Source organism: Ranitomeya imitator, chromosome 5, assembly GCF_032444005.1.
Source record: "Ranitomeya imitator isolate aRanImi1 chromosome 5, aRanImi1.pri, whole genome shotgun sequence".
NCBI classification, from domain to species: Eukaryota; Metazoa; Chordata; class Amphibia; order Anura; family Dendrobatidae; genus Ranitomeya; species Ranitomeya imitator.
Window position 1 is genome coordinate 111,337,048 of NC_091286.1, and position 22,738 is coordinate 111,359,785.

The window sequence follows — 22,738 nt, forward strand, 5'->3', positions numbered from 1 at the left end:
CTTCTAATAGTCCCCTCAGTCAGTCGTTTGGGAGGTGGGGTGCATTTCTGTTGGTGACAGATCCTTTCTTCCATTACATTTGTCTATTGTTTGTTTTCAGGTATTGATGGATATGTTCCATCAGGATGAAGAAGACCTTAGTGTATTGTCCTTAGCCGACGAAGAGCCATCCAGGCCTATTATGGGGGAACAGACCTACTATGATCTTGTGAAGTCCTTTATGGCAGAAGTCAGACAATATATAAGGGAATTGAACCTCATTATCAAAGTATTCCGAGAACCTTTTGCCTCCAGCACAAAACTTTTTTCAACTCATGTAAGTTTTCAGCCACCATTTTGTGTTTTTTCTTATTTTAGATTTTAAGTTTCACTTGCTATTTTTTGACCTAATAGATGTGACTTTGTTTAATGTGCAACCGGTATTGTTTTAACCCCTTCACGACATTTGCGGTATATATACTTCATGGTCCCAAAAGAATTTCCTGACAAATGCAGTATATATCGATCACAGCATGTAGAAGGCAGAGGTAGGGACCCCCTCTGCACTCTGATCGGTGTGAATATTGATGGTAAGCTTTATATGTTCAGAAATATTGCTGGCTTGCCCCACTCCAGAGTTTGGTTTGTTTTTGTTTTTTATCGATTCTTTTATTTTATTAGGGATCACATATGTAAGTGTAATGCATGTAGTAACATACTCACCGGCCGCTTCTTCACCTGTTTTCATCACCGCGCTGGTCGTTCCTCAACCATGGAAGGGCTTTTGTAACCCATCAGATCATGGTGTTTCTGAACTCCTTTTTCTCAATACAAGTCTGTGGAATCTCATCCTCCAGTCCTATAGACTTGCATTGAGAAGATTTAAAAGTGGCCTCCGCTTCACACAGCAGCCATTGTGATTTGGTTGGTCACAACTGCAGTCACATGGTGCCGGAGCGGAGCTGTAAGCGGGTGAAGACCACTATGGATGAGTATGACTACATGCATTATTTAAACATGTGATCCCTAACTAAAAGCTGTCTGCAGTGGTGCTTTAACTGTTTGCACCCTGATTTCAGCTCCACGAGTATCATGATTTTAATGTTTTATGCGTCTCATGGAAGATTGAGAGAATCCTGATCCGATCATAGTGCACTCTGGTTCTGCTCTGTGTATCTTATTTGCTCTCTCCCAGACCAGCCCCCCCCCCCCCAGCGATAAGCATGGGGCTGATAGGGTAGGAAATAACTACTTTTGGGGGAGTAACCCTTTAATGATTTAACATTTTTGAATCTACTTATTGGAAACTTTTGTATGTAGATGGAAAGTGACCCCTTTAAATGATCATGTCAACTGCCTCGTGTACATGATCATGTTTTCAGGTGGAGTGTGGCCCAACAAAAAACCGCACCCGGACCAATGTTGTTCTATAGGGCCGTGCACATTTTCGGCAGACAGTCTGTCCAAAAAAACAAAATTGTAACATTCCTGATTTTGCATCCGAAAATCTGAGCACACTATGATCAAACTCTGATCAGACTGTTATTACGGTGTCGGGTAACCCTAGCCATATTGTGATTGCCCTGATCAGAAAATCAATTTTATTTTTTTTGTGTACTGACAACAATGAATGTTTCTTTCAGGATGTAGAAAATATATTTAGTCGAATCATTGATATTCATGAACTCAGTGTGAAGCTTTTGGGCCTTATCGAAGACACCGTGGAAATGACAGATGAGATCAGTCCGCACCCGTTAGTTGGAAGCTGCTTTGAGGATTTAGCAGAGGTGAGGTTTTTATTTAAATGGGTGATCCCATCTCACACAGTAATAAAATATTCCCATAGATTGCCATAAAAGCCTGATAGATGTGGGGGGCTCCCTCAGCATCTGTGTGGGTCCTACAGGTGGAAGACACATGAATCAAATATTTTTGGCATTTCTTGTGGATATGCCATCAATGTCTGAGATAGTAATACCCCTTTAACAGCATCGTGTCAATTATTATTCATTTTTATTTATTTGGACATTGAAATAAAATGGCGAAGCAAAGAAAAACGGATTATTCAGGGGAGCAGGAGGAATAAAATAAAGAGCAAAAACTGGCCAATATTTGCCTTGTTACAAATGGACCTGTTCTCCTCCTCACATGTCTATTAAGTTCTTACAATTCCCGTGTAATAATAAATATTTGCAGTCCGGAGCACTGATTCTACAAAGTTAAGCCTGCCTTGTACTATTTCCTCTGTTTCTTCTACAAAAGTTAGAAATAACTTGACAACTGGGTGTTATCATTTGGGGGTCTCTACACTATCTGTCTGATGGTAACCAATCATTGCTGACTGTTCCTGGCTGTTGGCATCATTATTCCTTGCATAAAAAGTGCGTATCTGGAGTTGTCAACTTATTCATAAATATTCAAAATGGGATAAAGGAATGACACAATGAAGACTTAGAAGATTCAATGCTCCCGAATTGTTGCTTCATGGTCAATAGTAGTGGTGGCTGGTCCTCTTCCACAACTAAATAGAACTTTTTTTGGGGGAAAAGAGTACTGCACAAATATACCGTATATAAAATTCACCACTTGGAATTTTGCTCAGAACCAAAATTTGTATAAAACCATCATTCCAAGTGGTGCCCCCCCACCCCCCTTCCCCAGATAAGTCTACATTGTGTTTACCTTTATTAATATTTAAGGTAAAGTGATGAGATGACACTTGAAGTCAACACTGCTGCTGTTCGGGGTCCTCACAGCCGCTGCAATGCCAGGATTACATGGGTGTGTCTGCTTCACAGCCACTGTGTATTCGGTGTAAGGACATCGCGTGGCAACTTTCAGGATACGGTAAAAGACTGGCAGAGTGGAGGCCAGGCCGGAGGAGAGCTGGCTCAGCTCTGATTACCTCTGCTTCACCACCATGTCTTCTAACATTGACAGATCAGGAAAGAGGGTCACATATTGCGCACTATGGCAATTGTTTTTTTTTTCATATATTAAACCACTCCTCCATTCTTGCTCAGTTTTATTTGGCTCAGACAGAAGTAGAGTCCCCAGCGAAATCCCTTAATGTTCCCACAAAGTATGATACCTCTTTCATAGCTCCGATACAGTATGATGCACCTCCTATGCCTCCATGTGCACAGTGTAATGACCCCAGTGGCACACACTGTATGATACCCCCTATGTTCTCCCACCTAGTATCATGTTCTAAGTGTCCCCCTGTAAACACAGTATATATGACTAGCTATTGAACCCGTTCTACGCCCGGGTGGCGAGCATTTATATTGGTATATGGTCTCCATCCTGGTATGTGCTGCTTCCATCCTGCACCCTAATCTTGTCATGTGCTGCTACCATCTTGCACCCCCTTCCTGTCATGTGCTCCCATCCTGCGCCCCCATGCTGTCATGTGGTGCTCCCATCCTGCACCCCCATGCTGTCATGTGGTGCTCCCATCCTGCACCCCCATGCTGTCATGTGGTGCTCCCATCCTGCACCCCCATGCTGTCATGTGGTGCTCCCATCCTGCGCCCCCATGCTGTCATGTGGTGCTCCCATCCTGCGCCCCCATGCTGTCATGTGGTGCTCCCATCCTGCGCCCCCATGCTGTCATGTGGTGCTCCCATCCTGCGCCCCCATGCTGTCATGTGGTGCTCCCATCCTGCGCCCCCATGCTGTCATGTGGTGCTCCCATCCTGCGCCCCCATGCTGTCATGTGGTGCTCCCATCCTGCGCCCCCATGCTGTCATGTGCTGCTGCCATCCTGCGCCCCATTCTGTCATGTGCTGCTCCCATCCTGCACCCCCATTCTGTCATGTGCAGTAATACATCACTGGCTTGCTGCACTGACGTATTTTCTATATATATTCATGGCTGAATTGCTCCGCTGAGATATTTTATATATAGATTCAGTATAAAAATGGCGCCAGAAAGCGTGGACTGTGCAGGCGCAGATTCCAGCGCCACAACCCTCCTGGGCACAATCCTCATCCCCGGATGCGTAACTTACAAAATGGCGCCTGAAGTGCGCTATACGCATGCGCCATTTCCGATGGAGGATTCATGTCCCGGGCCTCCGGCCTGAAGAGACCACAATCCTCGTCCCCGGATGCGTAACTCTGTGGGGTCCAGACTGCGTAGGCGCGTTGCGCTTGCGCAGTCTATAAAGGCTTCAGACAGAGTGACGCTCCTAGCATTATATTATAGATGTGCCCTCAGTGCTCCCCTCACAAATTATGATGCCCTGGAGTGTCCACTATGCATTGTATGATGCTCCTTGTGTCCCCTCACAAATTATGATGCCTTGGAGTGTCCTCCCACACACTGTATGATACTTCTAGTGTCCTTCACATCCTATGATGCCACTGCAAACCCCCACACAGTATAATACCCTCTGTTTCCTATATACCACACACAAGCATTCCTCTTGAGTGAAACCATTCCCACAAACTCCAGTGCCCTGTCACATCCTCAGCTGTGCTCCTCTGCTGCGGAGTTATGTGGCCAGAAGGTCCTTCAGCCAATACCCAGACATTCTGGAGAAGCAGAGAGCGAACGCCACCATTATAATCCATGGTACCTGTGTCCTGAGGACACAAATACAGTTGAAGCTGTCCGCAGGCTGGCCATAGTTTTATAGGCAGCTACCCACCCGGTTGTATCAGTGATTGATGGGACAGCAGAAGCAGGGAGCCCCCTTTGTGAACAGGACCCTGGGCAAGTGCCCGGCCTACCAACATCAGCCATGTACACACATGAGAATTCTTTTATGGTTGGACTCCCACAATTTATATGTATGTACATGGGCCACAATCTCTAGAAGATAATGAATAACAATGAGACTTGGTTAATAAGAATATGGTTATTTTGATGATTTAAAGAGGAAATCAAGAATTCTTCTATATCCTGTCTGAGCCTCCCACAGGTCGTTCCTGCATGTTTCAATGTTTCTCCTCTTTTCTAGGAACTAGCCTTTGATCCATATGAATCCTACGCTCAGGATATTTTACGACCAGGTTTTCATGATCACTTTCTTGGTCAGCTTTCAAAGCCCGGTGCTGCTCTTTACTTACAGGTATGTTGTAACAGAAGCTCAGTTTTAGGGAACTAACTGTGAACTTTCTTTTTTTTCTCTCTGAAAAATTAGGCTTTTTTTATTGTCAAATTGGAGGTAGTCTGTTTTTTGTTTTGTTTTGTTTTTTGTTTAAACTATTCTCTTTTTGTCACTTACTATAAATACGTAATTTTCTCATGGTGTAAATACCTGTTTCCTTGAATCTAGTGGTGGTGGTATTTTTTTTTTATTTTTGTGCTTCTTTATTCCTGAAATATGGGCCCCTCTTCACTGTATGGAAATCTAGTCCTGTTAGCCAAGAGGGTGTGACCTTCAACTTTTCATGAGCAATATGTGCTCTTAATGTGGCTAGGTTTACCTACAAGGAAGATGAGGCCATATCTGAGGAACAAAGATGCCCCGGACGTATAAAAAAATAAAATAAACTCCCTAGATTATGTAGAACAGCGGCATTTAGAGCCAGTAAAAAATTGGTCTGTCATGATTCCAGTACTTCTGCCAGAAATAATGGCCATACAGAGTATATTCTTTTGTTAAAATCTTCCAAAGGTTAGCCATCTCTGCAGCCAAAATGAAAGCTAAAGCTTCATTCTAGTTTATTCCCATCTTAGGCTATAAATGTATATCTACAGGTTATGCTGTAAATATATAGTATACTTGGATCCCAATAATAGCATGGGGATCCATTGATTGCTACATTCAGCAGGGGGATGATCAGAATTCCCATACAAATGAATGGGAATACTGGCTTTCTTTTCAAGAGCAGTTGTGCGCGTCAGGGCCCTCGGCATAGGTATGGTTCCCTTTTATGGCACCTATATCGAATATACATTTATTCTAGAAGTGTGTGAGATGTGTGTGTGTTGGTTTTGATATTCATGCCAATACAAGCAGTAAAATCTCTTACATTTACAATGCCTTGGATGCTGGTGCAAAAGGGCAGACAGCTGGAGAGCCGGTCACGTGACCACTGCCATCTTGAACCCAATAGATGGCGATGCCGTCCGCCGATTACTCAGCTGATCCCTGTGCTGGGTAAGCAGGGCTGTGGAGTCGGTAAGCCAAACCTCCGACTCCACCAAAATGGGGTAAGCAGACTAGATAGTGGCCATCCCATGATGGTACCATACGTATATTTGTACATTGCAAATCATCTTAGCATTACTTTAACCCAAAGAGCTAAAGTTCCTTAGTGACTGTATTGGCCCATTCCACACCAGATAGGACTTGTGTCCCATAGGGACCAGAACTGTTGTAGATGATGGAGGGATGCTTGTAAGTTGTCATGTTTGTGTGTGTGTGTGTATACATGTCCGTCATAATGGTGTTTTATGCGCTTTGTTCTTGTGCTCTGCAATAGTCTGTAATAATACATTTATTTTTGGAATGTTTGTTACTCCCAGTCTATAGGGGAAGGTTTTAAAGAAGCTGTGCAATACGTGTTGCCTCGGCTGCTTCTAGCTCCTGTTTACTACTGCCTGCACTACTTTGAATTTATTAAGGTAAGAGAACATTTCTATCATATGATGCTTCACTGTATTTTCCGGATCTGTATACATTAGTGTGGGAAAGCCGCTCGGCATTGCTTTCCTATAAATCTGTTAGAGGAATTGGACTTTTGCCCTGCATATGGAGTAGAAGGCATAAACATGTGCGTGAACCACTTCAACAATGGGCTATTTTCTCACCGTTCTTGACCAGCACATTTTCAGGTTTTTTTCATACATGCGGCTTAAAGCCCTAAATTTTAAAATAATTACCCCTCTTTTTCCCCATGATACCAGGGCGCTACTCTTGAGATCATCTTTTCCCTCTGTCAGTTAGGAAAGAAATTAAAACCAGACATTTTTAATGTGTATTTTTTGTTTAAATTGTCTCAAGTCATCACTAAATTACGTTATAACCAGATTTCCCATTTCGGTGCAATTATTTTTAATATATTGGGTGTGTGTTTGTTTTTTTGTTTTTTTGGGGGGTTTTTTCAGCTAGAATGGGTTGTGGGTTTCTGACTGGCAGCTGCTTTCTTTTTTAATTTCACACTTGTCCAGCGTTGTGTATACAGCAGTTAGCGAGGCAGAGATGGTAAGGAACCACCTCTGCCTTCTCCATGTGGCGTCTTCTCGCTCAGCTGCTTACTAAACAATGACGTTTCAGAACGTCGCTGCAGAGTAATATGCCGACCTCCCAGGTGTATGAAGTCTGAGCAGTCTGGAAGTAGGCATACTGCGGAAAGCATCAGCCAGATCCACAACAAATCAAGCAAATTTAGAAGCAGATTTGCCGTTACTAAACATTTATACCGTAGAAAATTATGTTCAATTGGTTCTGTTTTGGTTCTTGCCTTGTAGCAATTGGAAGAAAAAAGTGAAGACGAAGAGGATAAAGAATGTTTGAAGCAATCCATAACTGCCTTGCTCAACCTTCAGAGCAGTATGGAAAGGATTTGTTCAAAGAGCCTGGCGAAAAGACGTCTCAGGTACCCACAATATCCTAGCGCCATCGTAATGAATTAATGTGACTGATATATCTGGGCACAATTACTGCATAGTTCTCTGCATTCTTGCACAAATCCAAGTTGTTGTTTTTTTTTTTTTTTTTTTTTTATTTATTTTCCTGTGCTGATCTTTTTGTCGCCCTTGGTTAACAATGAATTAGTATTCTGAAGGCAACCTGTAACAATTAAAATGTACTGTACTTTAATCTGCAGGTAGCGTAGTTTGACGGGAGGAAAGGAGCAGCAGGAAATACACTTACCGTATATACTCGAGTATAAGCCGAGATTTTCAGCCCAAAATTTTGGGCTGAAAGTGCCCCTCTCGGCTTATACTCGAGTCACGGTGGGCGGCAGGGTCGGCGGGTGAGGGGGAGAGGGCGCTGAGGCATACTTACCTAGTCCCGGCGGTCCTGACAGTCCCTCTGCCTGTCACACGGTCTTCGGTGCCGCAGTTCTTCCACTGTTCAGCGGTCACGTGGGACCGCTCATTAGAGAAATGAATATGCGGCTCCACCTCCCATAGGGGTGGAGCCGCATATTCATTTCTCTAATCAGCGGTGCCGGTGACCGCTGATAGAGGAAGAGGCTGCGGCACCGAAGACGGTGTGACAGGCAGAGGGAACGGGACGCCAGGAGCAGGTAAGTATGTAATATTCACCTGTCCGTGTTCCACCCGCCGGGCGCCGCTCTGTCTTCGCGTCCTCTTGCTCTGACTGTTCAGGTCAGAGGGTGCGATGACGCATATAGTGTGCGCGGCGCCCTCTGCCTGATCAGTCAGTGTAGAGAGACGACGGGACGCTGAGAAGCATCAAGCAGCGAGGTGAGTATGGTATTTTTGTTTTTTTTTATTGCAGCAGCAATGGCACAGCTTTCTATGGCACAGCTATGGGGCAATAATGAACGGCGCAGAGCACTATATGGCAGCTATGGGGCAATAATGAACGGCGCAGAGCACTATATGGCAGCTATGGGGCAGGAATGAACGGCGCAGAGCACTATATGGCAGCTATGGGGCAATAATGAATGGCGCAGAGCACTATATGGCAGCTATGGGGCAATAATGAGGGGTGCAGAGCACTATATGGCAGCTATGGGGCAGGAATGAACGGTGCAGAGCACTATATGGCACATCTATGGGGCAATAATGAACGGCGCAGAGCACTATATGGCAGAGCTATGGGGCAGGAATGAACGGTGCAGAGCACTATATGGCACATCTATGGGGCAATAATGAACGGCGCAGAGCACTATATGGCACAGCTTTGTATTGCACAGCTATGGGGCAATAATGAACGGTGCAGAGCACTATATGGCACAGCTTTATATGGCACATCTATGGGGCAATAATGAACGGTGCAGAGCACTATATGGCACAGTTATATATGGCACATCTATGGGGCAATAATGAACAGTATGGAGCATTATATATGGCACAGCTTTATATGGAGCATCTATGGGGCAATAATGAACAATATGGAGCATTATATGTGGCACAGCTTTATATGGAGCATCTTATGGGGTAATAATGAATGGTATGGATCATCTATTTTTATTTTTGAAATTCACCAGTAGCTGCTGCATTTTCCACTTTAGGCTTATACTCGAGTCAATAAGTTTTCCCAGTTTTTTGTGGCAAAATTAGGGGGGTCAGCTTATACTCGAGTATATTTGGTACTTAGTAATGCTAGTAATTTTTTTATTTAATGATTGATCATTCTTGGCTTAGAAGTCCAGTGGGTGGTCCTATTAATTGAGTGACAGTTTTCTCTTCTTAAATAACTAAGTAGGTTATTTGTTAAATAACGAAGTGGGACTGTTCACGAGATTCCTAAACCCAGAAAAATCTAAGAATGCAGGTTAGTTAATCTTTCCCCACAAATGTGATCCTGCCTGCTCTAAAACACATGATGCCCACAGATCGGTCTGCATTTTCATTGTGACAGGTTACTTTTTTAGGTCAGGGCTTCTGTAGAACAGTCCTTACAATAAACTAGATTAAGGCATGATGCTATCGTATCGGGAGGGCGGTAATGTCATGATGGGGACACGCTTTGCAGCGTTGAGAATCTCTCCCCCATGTGCTCACCCACCTATCCACTCTCTTTCCCCATGTGCTGACTTCTCCTGTCTGTTGTCTGTCTCCTTCCTGTTCTGTGTTCTCCCCTCAAGTGCTGTCCCGGTGTTGATATTTTCTTTTTAAAGGGGTTTTCCCACAAACGAAAGTTCATTTTAAAAATTGTCTGTGTCTGATCATGTACAGAACATACCACAGCTCCTGGGCAGGGGAGGAAGCAAAAGACAATACTGACATTACAGCAGGAGATCGCAGAGGATTTCACTACTGTCCTTGATGTAGCCTGGAAAAATGACCATTAGTGGGAGAAGTGAAGACTTGGCTTCTTTTGTTACTTTATTACAATTCCTGGATGTTGAATCATTTTTGCCCACAGAAGACTCTTTTTAAATGGAGTGCTACCTTCTGTTGAAACAATCTGTAGATGACTCGTCTGAACCAAAGGTGAACTGCTCACCTACATTACACCAACCTGCTCGGATAGACCTGGATGAATCTGGCATCAAGAATAAAGGAAAGAATATGCCAGCTCACTGATCTTCAGAAGGTGCCCGAAACCCCCATCCTGATGAGACGATCCAATAGTAAATGAAAAATTAAGTTCCAGCTTTTCTTGATAAAATACTTGACTATTTCATGCGTTTAAAATACAGACCGCTCCTTGGACAACGCACAGGAGGACCTGAGCTACGCGTTTCAATCGCTGCCACGATCTTTATCAAAGCTACACACCACTAAGTGAGAAAACATTAAAAAGGACCCAACACCAATCAAATGTCAGATTTCCATCACATGATCAAAGGTCCTTGAACCAAAAGTTCATGAATTCGAACATGTATAAAAACGCACATGTATATTGCTACAAAATGGTTATTTACACTTTAAAAAAAATACCAAAAAACAATAACAATAGATATATTATGCCTTATTAGTAATGAAACATGATGTCATACTTTTTGTTTAACCCATCCGGAAATCTGTTCCCAAATTGAAGATCCAACATGCTTCACGGGTAAGTAAATTTCTCCTGATGTCCCCACCCCGCAAAGGACTTTTAACTCTTTCTAATCCTGTAACCCGTAAGGAAGAAATATTACGTGAGTGACAAATAATAAAATGCTTGGACGCTGGTGAAATGTTGCGATTCCCACTGGTGTGATTGAGAAGATCATACAAATGTTCGCCTATACGTGTCATTTCCTCGATGTACAACCTACATATGCCTTGTTACATCTGTCACAATCTATTTTGTATATAACAAAACACGTATTGCAATTAATGAAGTCTTTAGTTTTAAATGAAGCAGAATTATAATTATGGAAAATGTTAGAATTAACCATTTGTTTGCAGGTTCTGCAATTCACAGCACCACATTTATAACTACCTTTGCAACTCAACCAGGTTTCATGTTGGGTCCTGGGACAATACATACTAGGTGATAATGTTACCCAGAGTTGGTGCCCTTCTTGTTACAATGTTAAATCCATGTTCCAGTATAGTTGCCAAAGTGGGATCCTCATATAATAAAGGAATACATTTACTAATAATGTTCTTCATTTTGGAAAATTGAGGACTGTACTGAATGCAAACAAATGGTTTAGTGTACGATTTTTGTCTCCTCAAAGTCAGCTGATTCATTTGTGGGGAAATTAGCTGCTCTTGTTTTTTTGCCGAAACTGCTTTGAGGGCCCTATTAAGCATCCAATTGGAGTAGCCTCTCTATCTATTTATTACAAGATGCAAAGGTAGTTATAAATGTGGTGCTGTGAATTGCAGAACCTGCAGAAAAATGGTTAATTCTAACACTTTCCATAATTATAATTCTGCTTCATTTAAAACTAAAGACTTCATTAATTGCAATACGTGTTTTGTTATATACAAAATAGATTGTGACATATGTGACAAGGCATATGTAGGTTGTACATCGAGGAAATGAAAAACACGTATAGGGGAACATTTAGTTGTAGCTTTGATAAAGATCGCGGCAGCGATTGAAACGCGTACCTCCTGTGTGTTGTCCGAGGAGCTGTCTGTATTTTAAACGCATGAAATAAAGTCAAGTACGGTATTTTATTAAGAAAAGCTGGAACTTTTTTTTTCTCCCCCATTTACTATTTAATCTGGCAAACCTACATAGCAAGTTTTTCATGTGCGAGTGCTATCTGTGATTTTTCAGATAGTTTATGGGGTTGTTCCCATGACATTGGTCGGTCCGTGCAGAATCACAACATGTCCGGTATTGATCCAAGTGTTGGATCAAACTCTGCAATGCAAGTCTATGAATACGTGAAAAATATCGGACAACACTCGTATGCCATCTGAGTGCTGTCCGTTTCTCACGGACTGTGAAAACAAGGTGTTTTTTTATTTTAGCAGTGCACCTACTAATAGCTGAAAATCTTTAATGAAACACTTTCCATTTTTCTTGTGTGTGAGAAAAATTGACTTGAGGCCTTACTCAGTCTACAGGTGTTGAACTATGTCTTCTAGTAATAAAAACTTCTTCAAAATGTAGTAGGCTTTTAATGCCCCATGGATGCGCCCTCCTTTACACCAGCTCAGAGCACACATATTTATTACTTGAGCACCACGATCCATAGTGGCAAAGATTTCCTAGGGTATGTTCAAGCGGGACACCGTAATCTTCCTGTGGAAAATGTATATTTTTCTGCAGGGTTTATCCTTCTATTTAATATCCCACATTTCCTTGCGGAAAAAAAATCATCTTGATGGGTTTGCTGAAATCTCATCCACGTGGCAGGTATGGTCACCTTGGCGCAGTTTTTCCATCCCTTATGGACGCATCTTTGCAATTACTGCCTTTGTTGTGCTTTTCTTATGTAACTTTGTTATTAATTGTGGCAGACAGCAGACTCTCTTTCATCTGCAGTGAATGTACTTTCTTTTTTCTTTTTTATGCCCTTGAAAGCAATTGTAGTGGTATATTTGTTCTTGCTACGTTATTTTTTCTGGTCGGCTTAGTATAAACCTTGTAGAACAAGCGGAGAAGTGGGAGAGTCCAAGCCTTGGCTTTTGTTTCTAAAGGAAGTGACATTAAAGGCCGGCAATTCTTATTGTCCCAAGCTATTACAATAAACTGTCACTGCGACCTGCAGCTCGAGTCTCTTACAGGAGCCTTGAATGCTCAAGAAGTGGACATTTTCCAGGTTTGATCACGCAGAAGGCTTTTATTGCATTTATCAACTTGTTTTACTAATTTTGTGATATTTCACTTTTGACCTAAAACTGTTATTTATTGTGTTATTGCTGCTTTGGATAGGTAAACTCAAATGTTTTGTTACTAACTTTTTATGTAGATCGATCACTTTGTAGTCATGGCCGGAGGCTGGTGTACTTACTGCGAAAACTCATTTCATAATCGCTGTATAATTCTGACATTAAGATGAGCCAGCGTTGGGCTCACAAAATGCCACTCTTTGTATCATGCCTGGCATTTTTCCAAAAAGGAATATACAGCCATTCTGCCCCAGATTTTCCGAGTAAGCAGTCTGTGTAAGGCTACTTTCACACGAGCGTCGGAATCTCCCCGTCGCAATGCGTCGGGCAGAGATTCCAACGCTAGCGTTTGACGCACTGCACAACGGGTATTTTTTCCAGCACACCGAAGACAGTCGGTTAGCACACGAGGATGGATAACGCCTTATCTGAGCACGTTTGCTCATCACTATTCTGCAACCAAATTTGTAACTTTTTTAACGCCAATATCTACTGTAGAAAGCCATGATAAATTCCCTCCTGCTCTATGGCTTCATTGGAGGACACCGGAAACCATGGGGTTATGCTGCTGCCACTACGGGGCTTCCACTAGGCCTTTTTATGACTTTTAAATGTAGTTTTTGAGCTATAATCAGTCGATTTTGATATCTTTAGCTTAATGTTTCCAGTTTATTTTTCTTGATTTGGAAGATTGAAAGCAGTGACTGTGCACATGATGATATCCTAGTAATGCCTCTATTTCATCCACAGTGAATCTGCATGTCGGTTTTATAATCATCAAATGAAGGGAAAGCAATTAGCCATTAAGAAAATGAACGAAATTCAGAAAAACATTGACGGATGGGAGGGGAAGGACATTGGACAGTGCTGTAATGAATTCATCATGGAGGGCGCCCTTACACGGGTAGGGGCGAAGCACGAGCGACACATATTTCTTTTTGATGGCTTGATGATCTGTTGCAAGTCAAATCATGGCCAACCAAGGCTACCGGGTGCAAGCACCGCAGAGTATCGGCTGAAGGAGAAGTTCTTTATGCGGAAGGTACAAATCAATGACAAGGATGACACTAACGAGTACAGACATGCGTTTGAGATTATTTTAAAAGACGAGAACAGTGTTATTTTTGCTGCAAAATCAGCAGAGGAAAAAAACAACTGGATGGCTGCCTTAATATCTCTGCAGTACCGAAGTACTTTAGAACGAATGTTGGACGGCACTATAATGCAGGAGGAGAAAGATGAGCAGCTGCGGCTCCCCAGCTCCAAGCTGTATAGGTTTGCTGAGCCGGACTCAGAGGAGAATATTATATTTGAGGAAAATGTACAACCCAAATCTGGTATTCCCATCATCAAGGCCGGGACTGTAGTAAAACTCATCGAAAGACTAACTTATCACATGTATGCAGGTATGTCACCCCGTGTTATAATCGCAGTATTAAACGTTATAGCACAGGGCACTTTCTGGGCACCGCAATGTGTTTACAAATCTCAAGTGCAACAATTTTACAAATGAATGGATATATTTTTTTCTTGTGTCATTTTGATCATTGTGTCCAACTATATTCTTTTCCTTCTAACTAGTGATGAGTGTATAACCAGAGAGCTGAAAAAAACCCTTTAAAATATAACTTTTAATAAATACTGAGTAAAAATACCCATAAAACCAGGTCAGGAGACAGTAATACCTTAATCTATCTTAACACAAACAATTTATGAAAGGATAGAGACTAAACGGTGGGGGGGGGCGTGATCTTTCCCTCACTCATCCTACCTCACGCGGAGGTTGGCACCCTAAAATCGATGTGGCGCCCCCACTCGTCGACAGCTCTCCCTTGTGACCCTACAGGATCTTATCCAAAATGAAACCACCACCACACCATAACTTAATATAAAGTGTACAAATACTTATAAGGTGTAAAAAGATAGTTGTAAAGATCTAATGTGGGATAGTTTCCACAAGAAGAGGGTCATGCAGACTGTTACCCTTCTATTGATGTTGCTCTCAATGCTAGGACCCTCACCTATCTTTATAACGGAGGTCCCACGATCACGGACTCCATTTGGCGTTCATCTACCAGTAACTACAGAGGTGGTGCCATGTGCGCCTGCTCTCTACTCATTGCTATAAGCTGAGCAAATATCTCTGGCTGTATTTGGTACTCCCATAACAATGAATGAGCTGCCATATGTGCCATCACCTCTCCGCTCGCCCTAATTCCATGCAGCATCGGACCACCATTATCCGGGAGGGGCGCTATTCGGAAGATAGATGCGGGTCCCACATTCGGGAGCAACATCTATCAGACATTTATGCAGCCACAGGGAATTTTTTTTTCCCCAGTGTGGAGCTTACTCTTTGCCACATGGGTTTTTTTTTTGCCTTCCTCTGGATCAACATGTTAGGGCATGTTAGGTTAGGCTATGGGTTGAACTAGATGGACTTAAGGTACCTTCACACTGAGCGACTTTAGAACGATAGCGATCCGTGACGTTGCAGCGTCCTGGATAGCGATATCGTTGTGTTTGACATGCAGCAGCGATCAGGATCCTGCTGTGACATCGCTGGTCGGAGCTAGAAGGCCAGAACTTTATTTCGTCGCTGATCACCCGCTGACATCGCTGAATCGGCGTGTGAGACACCGATTCAGCGATGTCTTCACTTGTAACCAGGGTAAACATCGAGTTTACCCTGGTTACCATTGTAAAAGTTAAAAAAAACAAACACTACATACTTACATTCCGGTAACTGTCCCCCGGCCTCAGCTTCCCTGCACTGTGTCAGCGCCGGCCGTAAAGCAGAGCACAGTGGCGATGTCACCGCTCTGCTTTAGAGCCGGCCGGCACTGACACAGTGCAGGGAAGCTGACGCCGGGGGACAGACACCGGAATGTAAGTATGTAGTGTTTGTTTTTTTAACTTTTACAATGGTAACCAGGGTAAATATCGGGTTACTAAGCGCGGCCCTGCGCTTAGTAACCCGATGTTTACCCTGGTTACCTGGGGACTTCGGCATCGTTGGTCGCTGGAGAGCGACCACACAACGACGAAACAGCGACGCTGCAGTGATCGGCATCGTTGTCTATATCGCTGCAGCGTCGCTTACTGTGACGGTACCTTTAGTCTTCCTTCAACCTTAATAACTATGTAAGATGGGGAAAGTGATGAAATATGAAAAGTTCTACTGTACTCTCGCTCGGTTGGTCGCTGCAGCGGTCCTGCTTGCACGGTCATGCTCGCACGGTCATCACTGTTGGATGTTTTACAAAGACCGGTGAGCAGCAGGGATTTTCCAGATGAGTTTAACTTATTTTCACATCTTGCTTTGTGACCATTTAATAAGAAGAAATCCTGGACCACTTTTTCAATGCTTTAAAGATATGCTTTTTTTCTTTTTATAAATTTATATATTTTACCCACTTACGTGAGGTCCACATATTAAACAGATATGTGCTATATGTAGATATATGTGTAGACCACATATATGTTCTTTATTGCACGCATCTATTAGACTATTAAGGACTTTTTCTATTGATTTTAAAAATAACTTGATGGCTCAACCCCAGGACAAACATCTCCGTCTCCAGCTTTGCAGTAAAAGTTGGCTTTTTTTCCCCACTGAGCAAGAAGTGACGATAACGGAACAAGGGGGTTCTTGTCTCCAAGTTGAAGACAATTATCTGCCGTGGTTACTTTATTTTTGGAAGCCAAACCTCTGCTCCTGTCCTAATGAGTAACGTCTGCAGCTTCCAGTGCAAGGAAATGACTTGTCTGTTATCTTGTCCTTCGCAATTAATTGCGTTCCATAGTCGCTGTTTGGGTCCTGACTCCTACAAAGTATTGTTCTCCAAGTCGGAGGAGATCTATTTCTGTTTTTTTTTTTTTTTTCCTTTCCTTGCATTCAAAAATAGCATTTGTGCGTCATCAAGAAGTCTGTTTCCTTTCTTAAGGAATTCAAGGGAGATTGTTTAGAACTAATTGTAGGTCACAGTATTGTTTTTCTGCTATCTGTAAATTTGTCTCATTCTGTTGTACACAGACTATGAAGAATGGCCATTATTGTCTTTTTTTCGGTAAAGTTCCACATTAGAGAATATATTGGGGAATTGCATACACTACAGTGGTCTAATATAATTCTATGATTAAAAATACTGTTTATGGTCAGTGGGTTCAGTAACTGCCCTTCAGGTCTCTCCAGCTACCAGTTTATGGCAGCCTATAGTCCGTCTGTGGCCAGGGCCCCACGACATAGATTTTCTCATCCGAGAGAATCGGGATGATTATAAACCGTAGCACAGGAGAGGAACAGATGGAGAACAAAACGTCTCCATCTTCTCTAATCTGCCAGTCTGCAAAAATTTCACTCATAGATCCCCAGAGTGCAGGCCTATGTTTTCTACACACTCATAGACTTGAATGGGTGAGTGTCTTCTGATTTTAGAGTGAAATTGCCGCATGCTGCACATGCATGCTTTCACAGATAGTCACTGGAAAAAAAAATTGATCATCAGCATTGCTCCATTGAATAACGTTGACCTGAAATGGCACTCATCCGATTTTATATGCTCATGTGACCCTAGCCTATGGTTGTCATACACTAGTGCCTGCTGCTTATTAAAATTCTAACAATGTTAACCACAACAATGACTTTACCTGTAAGAATCTATACTAATCTAGTCTCTTTAAGGAGAACCAATACTCCCCCCATCCCCCCCCCCCCCCCATGGTATTTTTTCCAGGAGGAAAATGAGTACTGGAATAATAGTTTTAACAAATTAATCTTCATAAGTTTGTTTAAGGAATGTAGCGTATTTACTCGAGTATAAGCTGACCCGAGTATAAGCCGAGGTACCTAATTTTACCTCAAAAACCAGGAAAACTTATTGACTCGAGTATACGCCGAGTGGGGATATGCAGCTACTGGGTCCACGAGTCTCCCCCTCGAGTCTCCAGTCTCCCCCTCGAGTCTCCAGTCTCCCCCTCGAGTCTCCAGTCTCCCCCTCGAGTCTCCAGTCTCCCCCTCGAGTCTCCAGTCTCCCCCTCGAGTCTCCAGTCTCCCCCTCGAGTCTCCAGTCTCCCCCTCGAGTCTCCAGTCTCCCCCTCGAGTCTTTCTTACCCACTTCTTCACAGCAGTGGCGGAGCAGCGCCATCCTGTCATGTATTGAGTCCCAGAGGTAGCGGCGTGCGGAGCAGCACTGAAAATAAGGGCCGCCCGCAAGCTGGCGTACGGCTACCGTTTACTCCATATGTTACCGGCACACTGCTACCTCTGGGACTCGATACTTGCCAGTTTCGCGCTCCTCCGCCGAGTACAAGCCGACTCAAGTATAAGCTGAGGTATGTAATTTTACCTCAAAAACCGGAAAAACGTATTGATTCGAGTATACGCCGAGGGGGGATATGCAGCAGCTACTGGGTCTGCGAATCTCCCTCCTCCTCGCTACTCTCCCATCGAGTCTCACCGATCCCCGCGAAGTCTCCCCTCGAATCTCGCGGGGAGACTCGCAGATCCAGTAGCTGCTGCATATCCCCCCTCGAGTATATACACGGTAAGTACTATATTTTTACATCAAGGAAACCCAAATGTTATCATGTAAAAAATGTAGCACTATATATGAATATGTATATATAATTTGAATATAAGCCGAGTTTTCTCCTTCGCCTCATTGGGGGACACAGGACTGTGGGTGTATGCTTCTGCCGCCAGGAGGCTGACACTAAGTAAACTTGAAAAAAAAAAAGTTAGCTCCTCCTCCATCGTATACACCCTGACACTGGCTACCAGAGACTCCAGTTTATGCTTAGTGTCTCAAGGAGGCACATCTCTGGGTCCTGGATCGTTGGACCCGATTTTTTAACATCTTTGGATTGAAGGGGCGACGGACCTTTTTGAGGGTCCGATCTCCCCAAACCATCAACGGGCAAGTACGTGCGATGTTTCTCCACGTATCCTTCCCCGCGACGTGGGATTCTTCACCGGACTAGCCCTGACCACCCTGAGGTAGCTAGACTCCAGGCTGTACAGGTGCTCATAAGATGTCCGTGTGTTCCCTCCTGAATTCTACACCCCTGCGGTGTTAGCTGGGGTGGTGGACGGTCCCTCTCCTTATCCTGGGGATAATGGAGATAGGGTTCCTGCACCGTCATTGGTTCTACCCCTCGATAGTGCGGTATGATTGGGGGGCTCCTGGCATTACCTGTGGCTGTGTCTTCCGGGAGTGCGGTGCCTTTTTTTCTGCTGAGGCCGGGGCGGCGCTGCGGCGTGGTCCGGCGCTCTGGCGTTGGGACGGCGGCGCTGCGGGGTGATCCGGCGCTGCTGCATTGGGACTGCTGCGCTGCGGCGTGGTCCGGCGCTGGGGCGTTGGATCGGCGGCGCTGCAGCGTTGTCGCTGTGGCGTTATGTCGGGCGACGCTGTGGCACAGCTACGCTGAAGCGTGGTCCTGCGGCGCGCGGCGTTGGGCTCAGCGCCGCTGTCCCCCCAGGGGCTTCGGCTCTGCCTGGCCGCTTCGGGCGTGGAGCGGCTTCCTGGAGCCGGGACTTCCGGCCATCGGACCGCGCTGGGAGGCTCCGCCCCTTCCGGCGCGTCACTTCCGGTTCCGGCTCTCCTCGCTCTAAGGGGGGAAAAATTGAGGCCCCGGCTTCGGGCCTGCTCCAGGCCGCAGCATCGTTTGGCGGTCCCTCCCCCCTAAGGCCGGCTATGCATATAAAACAGCGTTTTTGGGCTCAGCATCATGCTTTCACATCCATCTTGGTACTCGTGGGGACACAGGACTGGGGTAAGTGCTTCTCCCTTCATCTGGCTGAAGCATTCCTTTTTTCCCAGTCTCTGGCCCTGGATATAGCATTACGGATCATTATGTCTAGAAGGGTTAAGACTCACACGGTTCTTTTTACCAGTTGTGTATCTTGTAGTGCCCTTTTTCCGCACGCCCAAAGTAATCGCCTCTGCGAGGCCTGTGACTCTGAACGCGTCCAGGAGCCCCCCCCTGCCAGTTCTCCAGTAGTCTCTCCGGCTCCGGTCCCTCAGGCAGATGCTGGGGTAGCTCCACCGGAATGGGTCACGTCTTTGTCACAATCCATGGCGTCCCTTACTGAAGCGATCAAATCTCTGCAGACCCCGGCGGTCGGGACCAGTAGTCCGCCTGTCTTAGAGAGGGCCTCGGGGTCTCAGGAGTCTTCGGCCTGCAGGGGGCGCGCTCTCACTCGACAGACGCATGGAAAGCGGATTCGCAAAGCGTCTCCCAGGCACTCAGGTGCTTCCGCATCCTGGAGTTCCGTATCTCGCTCTCCTTCCCCTGCAGAAAGCGGTGAAGTTGAGACTGACTACGAGTCAGAAGGGTCTCTTAATTTTGATAAACCTGGGTTTCAGGAGTCAGTAGACAGCCTAATTGAAGATGTCAATCAGTCTTTGGGGATAGAAGACTCGCTCGTCTCTTCCTCTGATCATAAGGTCTCATTTAAGCGGTCTAAACGGGCCCATAGGGTTTTTTCCTCTCATCCTGAGTTCGAGGACCTGATTCGACGCAATAGGGAGCACCCGGACAAACGCTTTTCAGGGCAAAGAGCTCTGAAGGCTAGGTATCCCTTTGCTTCGGAACTTTGTAGTGATTGGGCAGAAAATCCTTCTGTAGATCCTCCAGTGTCCTGTTTAGCCTCTAACACGTTACTATCTCTCCCTAATGGATCATCAATTAAGGATCCTACGGATCGTCTTATAGAGAGCTTGGCTCGTTCCGTCTTTGAGGCCTCAAGCTCAGCACTTTTTCCTTCTTTTGCGGCAACCTGGGTTGCCAGGGCTATGATATCTTGGTCTGACTCGTTATCTAAGGCTCTCCAGGATGGTAATGTGTCAGCAGAATTGGCTGAAATGTCATCTCAGGTAGCTATGGCCGGTAGCTATCTGATTAACGCATCTCTAGATGCGGCAGATTGTGCTTCCTCGGCTGCATCTAATGCTATTGCCATCAGAAGGGCCCTTTGGTTAAGGTCCTGGTGGGCTGATTCTACTTCTAAGAAATCTCTTACATCCCTGCCGTATCAGAGTGGTCGTTTGTTCGGAGAAAAGCTGGATCAGCTCATTTCTGACTTAACAGGAGGGAAAAGTAAGTTCCTTCATCAGCAGAGGGCCAGACAGCCTTTTCGGCGCCATTTTCAGGCTCGCTTTAGAACCTTTCGCTATGTCAGATGGGCCCCAGCATCAGGTTCTCCTGCGCAGGGTCGGCCCAATCAGGACCGAGACGGTCGGACCCCTTATACGGCCAGCCAGGGGGGAAGAATGCGTCCCCAGTCTTCTAGATCTAGAGGATCTAGGACGCAAAGATTTTCGGCCAAGTGACTGGAGGCCTCTTCCGGGCATCTCCAGAAAGGTAGGCGGACGTCTACTTTTATTTCGCCAGGTCTGGCTTCAGGTAATCCACGACCAGTGGGTGGCAGAGCTCATATCTTCAGGTTACAAAATAGAGCTGGTCTGTCTCCCTCCTCCCCGGTTCTTCCCATCCCGTCTTCCCAAGTGCAAATCTCTTCGTCAAAGCTTGTTCAATTCCATAGAGTCTCTCCGTATCAGCGGTGTCATTTCTCCTGTTCCAAAGGAAGAAAGATTCCAGGGCTTTTATTCCAATCTTTTTGTAGTGCCCAAAAAGGATGGAGCAGTGAGGCCTATCCTAGATCTCAAACTCTTAAACAAGTTTGTCCGCGTTCGACACTTTCGTATGGAGTCTCTGCGGTCGGTCATCGCCTCTCTGGAAAAGGGAGAATTTTTGGCCTCAATAGACATTCAGGATGCTTATCTTCATATTCCCATCTTTCCGCTCCATCAAAGATTTCTCCGGTTTGCCGTAAACAATCTACATTTCCAGTTCACGGCATTACCTTTCGGACTGGCTTCCGCTCCCAGGGTGTTCACAAAAGTCATGTCGACTGTGGTGTCCATTCTACACTCCCGAGGTATTGTCGTCTTGCCATACCTAGACGATCTGCTGATCAAGGGACCGACATTTCAGTCTTGCAAGGAAAATGTCGACATCACTCTGGACACCCTTTCCCGTCTAGGTTGGTTGGTAAATTTAAGGAAGTCGTCTCTACGGCCGTCTCGAAAAATCTCTTTTTTAGGCATGATCTTCGACACCTCTCAAGCCTTAACTATCCTTCCCCAGGACAAGGTCCTAGCCCTTCGGCGGGAAGTGAGGAACCTGCTACAACCATACCCTCATACGATTCGGTCCGGGATGAGGGTGTTAGGAAAGATGGTTGCAACCATAGAAGCGGTTCCGTTTGCACAGTTTCATCTTCGACCCCTCCAACGTGCAATCCTATCAGCATGGAACAGAAATCCTCTCTCTCTCGACCGCAAATTTCGGTTGTCTTTCCAGACCAAACAGGCTCTCGCTTGGTGGCTAAACAGCTCATCTCTACTCAGGGGGAAGCCCTTTCCCCCAACCAATTGGTTAGTGGTCACAACAGATGCCAGTCTCCTGGGTTGGGGAGCAGTGTTCTTCCATCACACAGCTCAGGGACGCTGGTCTCCTCAGGAATCAGAACTCCCCATCAATATCTTAGAGATTCGAGCGGTCCGGCTAGCCTTGTTACGTTTTCACCATCTTCTGGCGGGTCGCCCTGTCCGGATTCAATCGGACAACGCCACAGCGGTAGCTTACCTAAATCACCAGGGGGGCACCCGCAGCAAGGCAGCCATGCAGGAGGTAAAACTGATTCTACTCTGGGCGGAGAGAAATCACTCTGTAATCTCAGCGGTCCACATTCCGGGCGAAGAAAACTGGGCGGCAGATTTCCTAAGCCGTCAGGGTCTAGCCTCCGGGGAATGGTCTCTCCACCCCGAGGTTTTTTTGCAGATATGCCATCTTTGGGGAACTCCAGACGTGG

General features: G+C 45.1%; 1 protein-coding gene across 1 annotated transcript in view; it reads left to right on the plus strand.

The window, feature by feature from the left end:
- SOS1 (SOS Ras/Rac guanine nucleotide exchange factor 1) overlaps nt 1-22,738 on the plus strand; it is a 155,031-nt gene that overhangs the window by 85,311 nt on the left and 46,982 nt on the right. The window contains exons 5-10 of the mRNA XM_069769052.1: nt 101-316; nt 1,623-1,766; nt 4,946-5,056; nt 6,460-6,558; nt 7,405-7,532; nt 13,612-14,267. Of these exons, the coding sequence (XP_069625153.1) occupies nt 101-316; nt 1,623-1,766; nt 4,946-5,056; nt 6,460-6,558; nt 7,405-7,532; nt 13,612-14,267 (1,354 nt within the window). The remainder of the gene's footprint in view (nt 1-100; nt 317-1,622; nt 1,767-4,945; nt 5,057-6,459; nt 6,559-7,404; nt 7,533-13,611; nt 14,268-22,738) is intronic.